Genomic DNA, 12,162 nt, shown 5'->3' on the forward strand with positions numbered 1-12,162 from the left:
CTCGTCATGAGTTTTGTCAAATTTTATTAATTCATTTTTGTAAAGCACTTTGAAGAGAGCAAGCACTGTAGTGTTGCTTACTATTAGTTTTAAAACTATTATAATTAACTATAAAGCCAAAATTAATCCCCATTTTACAGATGGGAAAGCTGAGTCATCCTCCTTCCTTCCTATCCTTCGCAGATGATTAAATGTAACTTGTTTTCTGAACGCAATCCCTCTTGCATATTGTACTTACCACCACAGTATATGAATGCTGACAAGTTCAAAAGCAAACAGCATGGTATGTAAATATTGATTTGGAACAGAGGATTATGTTGATACTTATTGAAGTTGTTTCTTGTTATCTTCCAGTGAGCACTGTGCATGCGTGTACATGCACACGCACATACACATGGTGCGTGTGTGTGTGTATATGCATCACATTTGATCTGCAATACAGAAGTATATGAAATGAGAGGAGATGAGTGTCTTTCCTTTACACGGGTCTGTTCTGTATGTTAGAAGGTCTGTGTATTTTGACTGTCCTAACAATACTGCATTTACCATGGCTTTGTCCTAGTTCTCTTTTATGCTCATCAGCTCATTTCTATGCATGAGGAAACAACCAATCTTTACAGATTCAAAGTCTGGAATTCTTAAGGATATCTATAAAAGTGTGTCCAATAAAAAAAATCAATAAAGTATCTGCTTTGACAGTTTACAGGGTCCTTCATACATCAGCCTCATTCAGTTCCCAGTTATTTTATCATGGTTGCATATGACATGATAAATAGCACCTTCATTTCTGGGAGACAGCTCTACAATCCTCTGGGACTGGCTGCATGGGAGCAGGATATTAACACTATGAAATGGAAAAGTACTGTGCATAGATAAAAATCACAGTAAACTAACCCTATGAGCATGTGAATATTTACATATACAGCACCCGCTCTCTCTAGAGGGAATACCTGAAATTCAATTTAAGATATCATTTTTCTAGTTCCATAATCACAAGCAGGCTAGTCAAGTGCTTCTTAATTGCATCAATTCACCTGCCCACTTTTTGCTAACTGACAGTTTCACCTTAAAAGAATACTTTTACATTTAATGCATTATTTTTAAGCATTTGGAGTGCTTGTCTAAGGGATGATAGGTTTATCGGAGAGTTTACTATTAGACAAGATCTGACAAAAACCATCCTGTCAGCCAATGTAATTTGCACAGAACTTCACAATTTTAATAAGCAACACCATTCTTGTAAGAGGAACAGGAGAGCTTTAAATATAGCAGTAGGCTCTCAAAAGGGGTCAGAGTAATGAATTGTATAGGTTTGGTTTTCATCTACTTTTTGGAAGAATATATTTTCAAAATATTAAATGATGCAGCAGCTCAACTTAAGTGATCACAACTCCGGGAAAAAAATACATGTTGGTCTGAAAGGTAGTAAATCTAGAAGAAACTTGGAATTTTTACTTTGGGTGACTTACATTTTCCCTCAAGACCAAATCTGTGCGCGCACTTGGGTAAATTTCCTTCCCAATTTTAAGCTCTGTCCTTTCAGCTCAACTGTAGGCTGATGAGAGAGACCAGATTTTACCCACCTGGCCATACTACAATCCAAATGCTAAATTATATTCAGTAGATAAAAGTACTTGTATGTCTTTTTTAAACAAAAAATCTAATACCAACATTTCATAATTTGTTTTTTAACAAATTTGGGGTGGGGGGAGGGATAGCTCAGTGGTTTGAGCATTGGCCTGCTAAACCCAAGGTTGTGTATTCAATCCTTGAGGGGGCCACTTAGGGATCTGGGGCAAAATGAGTACTTGATCCTGCTAGTGAAGGCAGGGAGCTGGACTCGATGACCTTTCAAGGTCCCGCCCACCTCTAGGAGATACGATATCTCCATTAATTTAATTTAATTTGTTTAATTAAAAAAAAACCAGCTCTGGCTGCAGCAAGAATAAACCAGGAACACTAATTTTCCCTTCTCATGGATCTACAGCAGATCATTTTTGTCAGAAACAGTGCAAGTTCCTGATTATGGATCTAGTGCCCTGATCCTGCAGGCCAGCCACTGCATCTATGCAGAGTTGCCTTGACCTCCTGGGCCTCCACTGGGAGCTCTCTATCCTGGACTGCTACTGGACTGAAGCCTATAGTATGATGCCGAGTTTGAGAAAAGAATAAGTGAGCCACAGTGGCATTTTCTACATTAGCAACAAAGCAAATCAAAGTTGTCAGCGTTTACCTACTGGAGGAAAACAAAGTATAGCTAAACTCTTTAAGCATGTGTTAATAAAAATTAAAAATTATTAAAATACTGTCCCTTTAAATTCTTTCAAAATAAGACTAACCCGGGGCGCTCTCTGTTCTATTTTAATTTCCTCTGAAGTGTAAACCTGGTAATAAGCAGATCTCCTAGTTTCAGGAAGAGCTATTCAACATTACTAAGAAGTGGATTCAAATGGCTTCCTATAAAAATTAAAATTGTCCCTGGAGATTAAACAGGAAAACTCAAGAGAACAAGAATACAGTCATGGGTATCTATAAGGGGGCAATGAATACAGTATCTCAAACGTTCCTGAGAGCTTCTTGTCATTGTGAACACCTTGCAAGTCAAATCCCTTACCGTGAAGTAGAACTGCTCAGTCTCTTGCTGATTGGCCCGTCTCTTGGCAATGCTTGGCTTGCTCATGAACGTTTCAGAGACTGTGGATTTGACAGATTCCATGGAGTTGCTGTACTGGAAGCAGTCAGAGACATCAAAGTCCTCAATAGTGACTATGTCTTGGATAGTCTGCAGTGTGGCTTCCATAGTTTTCTTAACCTGTCTCAGCAAGGACAAAGAGGAGTTAAAATAATAAACAATATAAAGATAAGAATTAGCAGGTGAAAAACAGGGGATCAGTGTCCCAGAACATTTTATTAATATGACTTCCTTTGAGTCCTATGGGCCGTAACCACAGTACAAGCTCTGCTAATTAACAGAGCACAGTCCACGTAAACAACCAACTAGCAGCAAAATAAATCTGCATTGCTGTATGCCAGCGGTAGGTAACCTATGGCACGAGTACCAAAGGCAGCACGCGAGCTGATTTTCAGTGGCACTCACACTGCCCAGGTCCTGGTCATTGGTCTGAGGCTCTGCATTTTAATTTAATTTTAAATAAAGCTTCTTAAACATTTTTTAAAAACCTTATTTACTTTACATACAGCAATAGTTTAGTTATATATTATTGACATAGAAAGAGACCTTCTCAAAATGTTAAAATGTATTACTGGCACACGAAACCTTACATTAGAGTGAATAAATGAAGACTTGGCACACCACTTCTGAAAGGCTGCCAGCCTCTGCTGTATGCTGTACAAACCCTGTGGTAAGGAAAGCTTTATTCCAGTGCCCTGGTGCGGGGGAAATAGGGGAATCTGTCCATATAGTAAGGAGAAGTGTTGCGGGGAAAGGTGGAAGGCTCAGAATCATTTTATTCATGTCACTAAATCTATTGGGCTTCAAAACAAAAACACACTGCACTAAAGTAAGACCTCCTTGTAATTTGTCAAGTCTTTTACTGAAAGTGTCTTCCTTGCTTGGGGCCTATAAAGGAATCGCACAAACAGGATGATAAATTACAGGGGGGCTGGAGGTATGCACTGGATATTCTGAGGGGTTCCCCATGCAATGCCATCCATTTACTCCCTTCAGGTTAAAGAGACTGAGAAAGATACTAGACCTTGATGGGATGAATGCTTAGGGTTAGGAGAGGAGGGAAAGAGGCAGCACAGAAGAGGGGAAGCGCCTCACTGTGCCAATATGATCCAAAGGCTGATTTCCCTCTATCTCCTTTTCAAAAGAGATTAACTTGATCTTCAAAAAATCACTGTTTGTTTCTCCCCTGCCTTGCACTTTGCACAGTCATTTACATCTCTGCACAGTGAACGAACAGATATCAGGCAGTGAAAGTGTAGGTGCCAAATGTGTAGCCATCTAACTTGGCAAGAGCCAAATTGCTATTTACAACAGGTGCCAAAACCTGCCCTTCTACACAGGCACAAACAATTTAACCAATTCACCACAAACACCCCACAGTAAGGACTGCAAGAATCTCACTCTGCCTCCAGTTTTTTCATACAAACCCATTTCCCATCTGCTGGCATTTAAGTGTCTGTCTGAAATAGCAGATAATGGAAGGAGAAAAGGTATACTTCACTTAGAGAATCTGATAGCGACTTATTGATCACAAGCACTGAACCCTAAATCAGCTTAATTCCTGTCCGCCCCGCGCCATCTATGCCCAAATGGAACAGGAGATGGACTTGAATATCAGAAAGTAATACCTGATTATAGTTTCTAGTTTTTTAAGTAACTGAACATAGATATTTCAAGTACCATCATTTTTTTCCTTATTAAGAGTATAGTATCAATATTACACACAAAAATCTAATAACTGCCATGTAAGCGATTTATTCTCTAGTATCTTATTGTTTAGATTGCAATCTTAAAATACAAATTAAAAAACCACTAATGCATAGGTACAGATGTGCAATCTTATTTGTCTTTTTTTAATCTAGACACTAGCTTTTAACACATTTGTGAAGACTTCTGTGCCCAGACAAGTAAACAAGAGATTGAGACTTCAAAAAACAACAACAGCAACGAATGCTTCTGGTATTTGTAGAAAAGAAATAAGAGATTCTCCAATATAGACTAGCATCTCATTTGTTTCACATGGGAGAAATACTCCAGTACCTGCCAGCAAATATTAGTAAAACTAGGCTGAATACAAAGAAACATGTTGAACAGTAGCTGTAAGGGATACATTTGTAGTATAGGTTTGTTTTATAAACCATGAGAAGAAAGAACTGTATTAAATCCGAGTCTATTGTTTACATGAGAGCTAAACACTCAAGTGAAACAAAAATTAGGACTTGCCTGAGGTTTATTATTTTTTAAACAAGATAGATCATTGATCCGATGCTATTCAGGTGTGGCTTCCTGAGACGTGGCCACGCCTAGCAATCCATATTGGGTAAAAGGATAAACACTGGATTTGTCTTCAAAATTTCTGCCCCATGCAAAGCTGCTAGGAAGGAAAGCCAGGGATACAGACTAAGACACTGAAGCCCTCTGCTGCCCTCCTTCCACATCTTCCTACACAGATCAGCGCAAACAGGCTTACTGAGATGCGGTACTCCCTTGTCCCTGGGCTATGAGAAGATTCTAATATTGCAAATGCTGCAAGCGGTTTAGCAGCTCACCTCTTCATTTTCAATCTTGAGCGTAGATAATCTAGACTGCAGCTGCTGGCATCTCTGCACCAACTCACTCTGGACTGGCTGCTGGACACACAGTTGTGACACCTGCAAAAAAGAAGCCCCCTTGATAGAGCCACAGTACATTCAATATCCAAGAAAATCATAATTATTGCATTATGGTATTAAACCAACAGTCCAACGATAGTGATAGTTTTAGTGCTTGAGAAGTCTCTGAATTTAAGCCAAAACAAATCAAAGCTAAGCCCCATGTTTTACTGAGTTATAATCCCCTGCCCCTAAGGTCAAACAAAATAGGAGAGAGAAAAAAAAAGAGACAAGGAAGAATTGAGTAAGAGAAACAAGACTCACTGTCAATGAGCTAATCCTGAAACATCTGACTTGCACTAGAGACCACAGGCTCAACAGAACCCAGACACTTCAGTGGGATCTATGTCAGCTTATGGCAGGGAAGAATTTGGTCTAACAAGTCAAGTACTTTGTGAAGGGAAAAAGCAGGCTTTTGGCTTGTCCACTTGGGGTATCTAGTATTCCCCATGGCTACAGGAAGGATTATACTTGTTTGCTATGTGACAGCCAGGCAAGCACCTTTTTACATACTCGGTGCTGGTGAGAATGCTCACATTACACAGCCATGCGCTTTGGTAAGAATAAACTGCTGGTATCATGGCACAAAGCTACAATCAGTTAAGGCTCAAGTTGCCAACCAAGCTCTACACCCACACTCCCCCTCCCCCACAGTATATTATATAAGTAAATTTCATACATACCAGAACCACCCCAACAATCCTAGGAGACCTATACAAACCTTCCTACAGACATAACACATCAAGTCAGCAGGACCACCATCAAGTCTCATGACTAGGGATATCTGGTGGAGGATGGGGAATGAATATGTGGGACTAGAAACCGGAGTTGGCTGGTGGGAGCAGTCCTCTTTACTATCCTAGGGACACTAATCTATGTATGAGTATAGAATAAAAAGACCACTTTCCAACTCATGGTTTTCACATGTTCCCTGCCCTCCATTCCATCACCGAAGAAGAAAGAGACAGCCAGCCTTACACTGTGTCTGTATGTCTAGGAACGAAAGAGCCCACTGGCCATCAGGAAACATCTCTCCAGCCTTTCCTCGTGTTCGCCTGGATAATCTAGACATCCAGCCAACTGACCTAAGTCATTACACTGCATGCAAATACCATTTAGATTTGTGAGCTGGCTTCAGTTTGGTTCCCAAACATAGCTCCCAGACAGAGGCGTAGTGAGCGCCCTCCGTACCCTCCAACTGGAGGGGGCCCCGCAAGGAAGGGAGCCCCTAAAAGTGGCAAAAAAAAAATGTAAGGTATAACTAGGTAAGTGACATTTATTGATGCTATTGCACAATCCATGTCGGTTTTACTGACAAAACCGTGAAGTCATTATGATACATCATAATGCTATTGGCTACATCAGCTGTCTGTCGGGCAGTTTCGAATTTTAGTTGGACCCATTCAAAGAATGTGTATTTGCATTCATAATGGCAGTCGGCGGATAAATGTTATTAATTTAGTTGTTTAGTTTTTTTTTATCGTTTCTGCATTGTAAGGTGCCCCGGACATATGTTCGGAGGAGGCCACGTTCTTTGTTGCTACGGCCCTGCTCCCAGATACGCAGACACAATGGATAAAGCTGTCTAGCAATACATTTTCATTGTCAAAATGAAAATCCTTCAACTGTGTTGTGTCACCATAAAATGTGTGAAGCACCACAAACCATTTGTGCTCCAGGACTACACAATCAAATGTCTCAAAACTGCATATTAAATTGCTTGTTTTTCTATTTTTCTTCAGGCAGTGGCAGGGCTCTAGGAATCAGTTTAGGTAGCAAAGATTAATGACTCTGAATACTGGCTTCTTTCTGCAGCAGAAATTTTCTTCGAATTAGCTCCTCTAACAAAAAGGGGCTATATATACATAGGTACAATTTTCTTCCACTGGCGTGTTAGCAAGCAAGAGCTCCCCAATTCAGTCTTAGGAATGAGGTGTCAGAGGGGGGAGAGACTGATCAAGCAGATATTTCAAGTTGATTTTTCTGCCGTCTCTTGCTGCACCCTCCACAAACCTATGCAACTGGAAAGTGCCAGTGATGTGTCTGTGTAAACAGCTGAGGGCAATGTGGCTGAGGAAGCAGAGCTGGGCTCTGTATGGGATGATTAAATCCTTCAGATGTTACTTCAGACTTCTAATTTGAGAGTCCTTGTCTCAGCAGTCTCCTTGGTATGCTTGATACATTTTACCAAGCCTGGATAGGTAGAAGATGCATGTATGGGAAGGGAACAATGGTGTTTCTCCATCTTTAGGATCACAGCTATTTAGCTGCTTTCCTCTTCAGTTGCTTTCTTACTCAAAATGAGTTAATTGCAGTCTACAGAAATCCATGCCACGGCTTATATTTGCCTACTGTGTCCCTTTTCCAAGGCCTTCCCCTCAACTCCCAGGTGGGAATCAAACAGGTGGCCTTTTGGAGGAGGCTGCCATAAGTGCAGTGTATGGATAGCTGAAGAAGCTGCTTATGGAAGTTGCACTGTCCCCATCTCATCCTGCATAGCAGTTTTCCCTCCCACCTATGTACAGGACTCCACAGAAAGGTTGCAGTCCTTGTCACTTACCCACTTAGCCAACACTGTCCTGTAACAATAGTCTCAAGGCCATTCTTCCACACTTGACCTCCAGCCCAGTGACCCAGAGTACACGCCCCGGAGCCCCAACCAGCACGGAAGTTTTGTTTTACTACAGTTCTAATTCTTTCAATGTAATTCAACGGGATGGAGATTTCTGTGCAAGTTTACAGAGCTGGAGCAGAGGGAGATAAACTGACCATGTCACCCATGTGGGGCTGAAACTCAAACTTCATGGGAGGGCAGAAGACGTTGTTGTACATCTCCATGAGGCGCTGCTTGTCACTGTTGGCATCCAAGTTCTCCACTGCATTCTCAATGGCATCCAAGCCCTCATGCTTAGACTGTTCCAGGTTCAGCTCCGCAGACAGGAACGTCCTGAGAGCTCTGTTGAGGCTGGCATGGTATCCCAGGTCACAGCACTGCTGGAAGAGAGACACCAGGCTATGTGAATAAAAAGGTTAAAACTCAATGGTCCCTGGGTAAGGACAAGTGTAGGAGATAGCAAATCATGGGTACTAAGTGGTACTCTTATGATGGACACTCATCTCACACCCAAAGCAAAGCAGTGCTCTTGACCACCTGTTCTCAAAGATCCCATGATCCACTGAGTAAGAGGAGGGCTGTTAAACACAAGACAGTCAAATTGCAATTCTGGTATTATAAACTGCCTCCCTAACATCCCCCTACAGTTTCAACTGGATACATTAGTCCTCGTTGACAGTCCTAAATTGTGCTGGAGTGTTGCTGTGTGTTGTTAAAAGCCTACCACATTTCACCCAAGAAATGGAGGATTTGATCAGTGGATTCCTATATATCCCTTACCGAGCTCACAGAGGCAATTGGCTGCTACTGGAAGCACTCTGAAATCCTTGGCCAAAGGGCACTCTATGCAAGTATTCTAAACCTACTGAGCACTACTTTTCACATCGATCCTGGAGGAGCGATAAGCTGGTGTCAGTTGAGCATCCAGACAACTGATCAGGACACACATTACAAATACTACTTTCAGGGGCTCATCTTAATAGGCTTTCCACAGAGGCATTCCTAAAAGTACCAGAAAGCCAAGTTTTCATAGATAGAGGATGTCCAAATTTTGCATTTAGCTGCTCAATCAGTACCTGGGCAAATAAGAGGGTATTAACACATCTAAATGCCACCTGGCTCAGAGGACCAATTTGTCGCATTTCTGGCCGTCACAGCTTACCCTAGGTAGCTATGAAACAAAGGCCAAATGACTTCTGCCATGCTGGAAGGGCAAGAGTGCCCCTCAAAATGCATGGCTGGGATGGTTTCATTGCTAGGGTGAGAAAGTGAACAAAAACCTTCAGGTAAAAAGGTCATAGTCAAGCATTTATTGGATATTACTAACATTAGCATGACATCACTGAAAGCCAGTCAGGCAGCCTCATCTGCACCCAGCTTCCACAGCCAACTCCTAATATTTCATAAGGAAGAGAAGCTCTTTTCATTACTTGATTAGAAAGCCTGAATTTTACAGATATCTAATAAACAGAGCTAGAGAAATGTCCATCTTTCAGGAACTGCAAGTGAGATTAAATATGCAAGGAGACTATCCAAGAAGAAAGAGCCCATCTGCTTGATTGCTATATGCTGCTCTGTAAGCAAAATTCATAGCATTTCCTCCTCCTCCCCCATCATTTGGGTCTCATCACTGTCCTATTGTAAGTAAATGCCTTCAAAGAGAGGAAAAAAAGATACCCAGACCCTGCCCCTCCCCTGCTTTTACAAGACTTCTGCCACAGAATGCTACTACATGCCCACGTACTGTGCCAATGGACTGTAGCAGGTGTGGCGCTCTTGCAAATGAACAGCAGTCGCTGGCTTGACTGGAGACAGAGAATGAAGGGACATTAAATTCAATCAGGGAGAACAAAAACCTCAAGAACAAAAACAAAAGCTGCTTGATGGAGAATTTGCACGTGCGGGGACATTCTCTAGTAAAGAGCCATTCAAGCTATTGCTGCTCCGCAGGCACATTAAAATTCCATGTCCCATGCAGCAAAATTTGAGAGAAGTCAGATTCGGTTGGACCAACAACCCAATGAGGAGGATCTGCTCAGATTGTTTACAGAGACTGATGCTCATTTTGCTTAAAATGTAGGTCAATCTACCACAGAGCCTAGACACACTAACAAGTTCATCTCCAGTGCTGGTGCCCATTTTTCAAATTACACCAGGTACATGTGCATCTGAGAGGAGGGCTGAGCTTATGTCAAAAGGATGCATTCATGAGATAGAGTAAAAAAAGATTTAATATTTCATAGTCCACCTCCAGGAGAAACCAGGAAGATTAGATTAAGACAACAAGTTCTCTCAGCTTTCCTTTATAGAAGCTGGTGGCTGAGAACATTTTCAGTCCTCTCCGTCAATAACGTTTTAAAGCATCCAGCATATCATATTTATAAGTGTGTCAGTCTCACTGGCCTTTTCTGGGTTATATAAATGTTTGATGGAAACATTCTCCAAGGAAATCAATTTTTTATAAGAATTTAATGATAGTTCATCCAAATTCATTTCTCAACAAGACAGCTGATTAACCCTTTGCCAGCAAGTAGCCTTTAAACAAACCCAGAATACAAAGTGGAGGAAAATAACTGTTTTAAAACTCAAGTTTCTGTCTTGGAGGGGGGAATGGAGGGAGCATATGTAATTTTGGGATGGGATGCAAGGGAAAAGGAAAGCTTGAGCTCTTGGTGAGACAGCAAAAATCTGTTTATTTCCAGGATTGCAAAAGCACCCTAAAAGCAGGCTGTCAGACATACTCACTCACACACCCCCTGACTCCATTCCTTTTTCAGCCTTAGTGGTCCACTGGCTTTTTGGAGAGAAAATATAGATTGCAGAAGGGTCTCAAAGGTGGCTCAAACCAGACTTCTCTCAAGATCAATTTCGTGATTAGTGCAATAATTTCATTAACATAAGGATCTGTCTCAGTCACCAGAGTTGGGAAACAGAACCACTGACGAATATCTGGGACAACACACTGTTCTTAACTCACCACTATTTCCAATGAGGATATTGTAGGTGTTTCAGGGTTGATTTTCAGATTCTGTTTATATTTAAATCAGACCCTCAATTATACCTCACCAGGCTTTACCATTGGTAGGTTTCAGTGTCTTAACAGTTACAATTTACAAGTGTCATTGTTAGACTGGGAGTACACTTAGCTCTATTTCCAGTTCTCTCACTGATTCACTGCATGAACCATCAAGTACCTTCACCTGTGTGACTGTTTCCCCCTCTGAAAAAATGGTGCTGATAGTGCTTATCCAGTCCTTGTAACACACTGGGGAGGGCAAGGGGGAAGGGGTGTCTACAGATAAATGTTCTATACTTAAGTAGGCACTTTGCACAGTTAATCAAGTGGCTAAACGGTTAGCTATGTCATTGCGCATGAACTTGCCCTGAACTGTAGCCATGTGACCTACTGTGTTCTATCAAGGAATGGTAAAAAAAAAATTAAGCATTGCTGAAACTTTTGTTCTTCCTGGCACCTGTGTATAGTCTGGAGACAGCTGTGCCAGCAGAGCAGCAAGAGCACTCTTAGCAAGACAAGTCTTGCCGGCTAAACTGCTATAAACTCCTAGGGATCTCCTTGGTGTTTAAAGAGTTAAGGATTTATCAAGGAAATCTAAGTGAGTTCTGAGATTTTTCAATACACATACCTCATAGGAAGCATATTAAGAACTGGCAGTGTGTTGGCTGAGTGCTTTACAATAATTTGTTATAAACCAGAACTGGAAGTTTCAAAAGAAAGCATTAGGTGTTCAAATCCCTTTGGACTTCAGAGGGAACTGGGTGTCCAATTCCCTTAACCTCCTTTAGAACACCTAGTGTGAACAACACCCAGAAAGTAGTAATTTTCTATAAAGCCAAGAAGCTGTAATACAAAACCAAGTCAATTTTTTTTTTCACGTGTCAGGTACAAACCCCTCAAAAGACAGGTTATAGTGGAAGTGCTGAATATCCCACTGATACAAAAGCATTGCCATGATGCATCACACAGCACAACAGCCCTCCTTTTAATAGTTACAGCTGCACCTCCAAATAAAAGATTTTTAAAGGTCTTAGTCTAGAGAGTCCTGATTTGCAGAGGAAAGAGCAGTAACCTTGCAGCACTGAGCATGATTAGTCTGACTTTACAACTGGCTGAATAGTGACCAGTTGAGAGTAATCAGAGATGAGGAATTGATTCTCTTCTTCAAACCCCCACCTCACCCACTGCA

At 41.3% G+C, this 12,162-nt stretch overlaps 1 protein-coding gene across 7 annotated transcripts in view; it reads right to left on the reverse strand.

Annotated features, from left to right (window-relative positions):
* Positions 1–12,162, reverse strand: part of SRGAP2 (SLIT-ROBO Rho GTPase activating protein 2) — a 249,572-nt gene that overhangs the window by 49,120 nt on the left and 188,290 nt on the right. For 6 of the 7 annotated variants that reach the window (XM_050954015.1, XM_050954014.1, XM_050954013.1 and 3 more), the window contains 3 exons: positions 8,113–8,337; positions 5,242–5,343; positions 2,615–2,812 (listed from right to left, as the gene is read on the reverse strand). In XM_050954015.1, coding sequence (XP_050809972.1) covers positions 2,615–2,812; positions 5,242–5,343; positions 8,113–8,337 — 525 coding nt within the window. The remainder of the gene's footprint in view (positions 1–2,614; positions 2,813–5,241; positions 5,344–8,112; positions 8,338–12,162) is intronic. The other variant, XM_050954017.1, reaches the window with a different exon arrangement.

Source organism: Gopherus flavomarginatus, chromosome 5 (assembly GCF_025201925.1).
Source record: "Gopherus flavomarginatus isolate rGopFla2 chromosome 5, rGopFla2.mat.asm, whole genome shotgun sequence".
NCBI lineage: Eukaryota > Metazoa > Chordata > Testudines > Testudinidae > Gopherus > Gopherus flavomarginatus.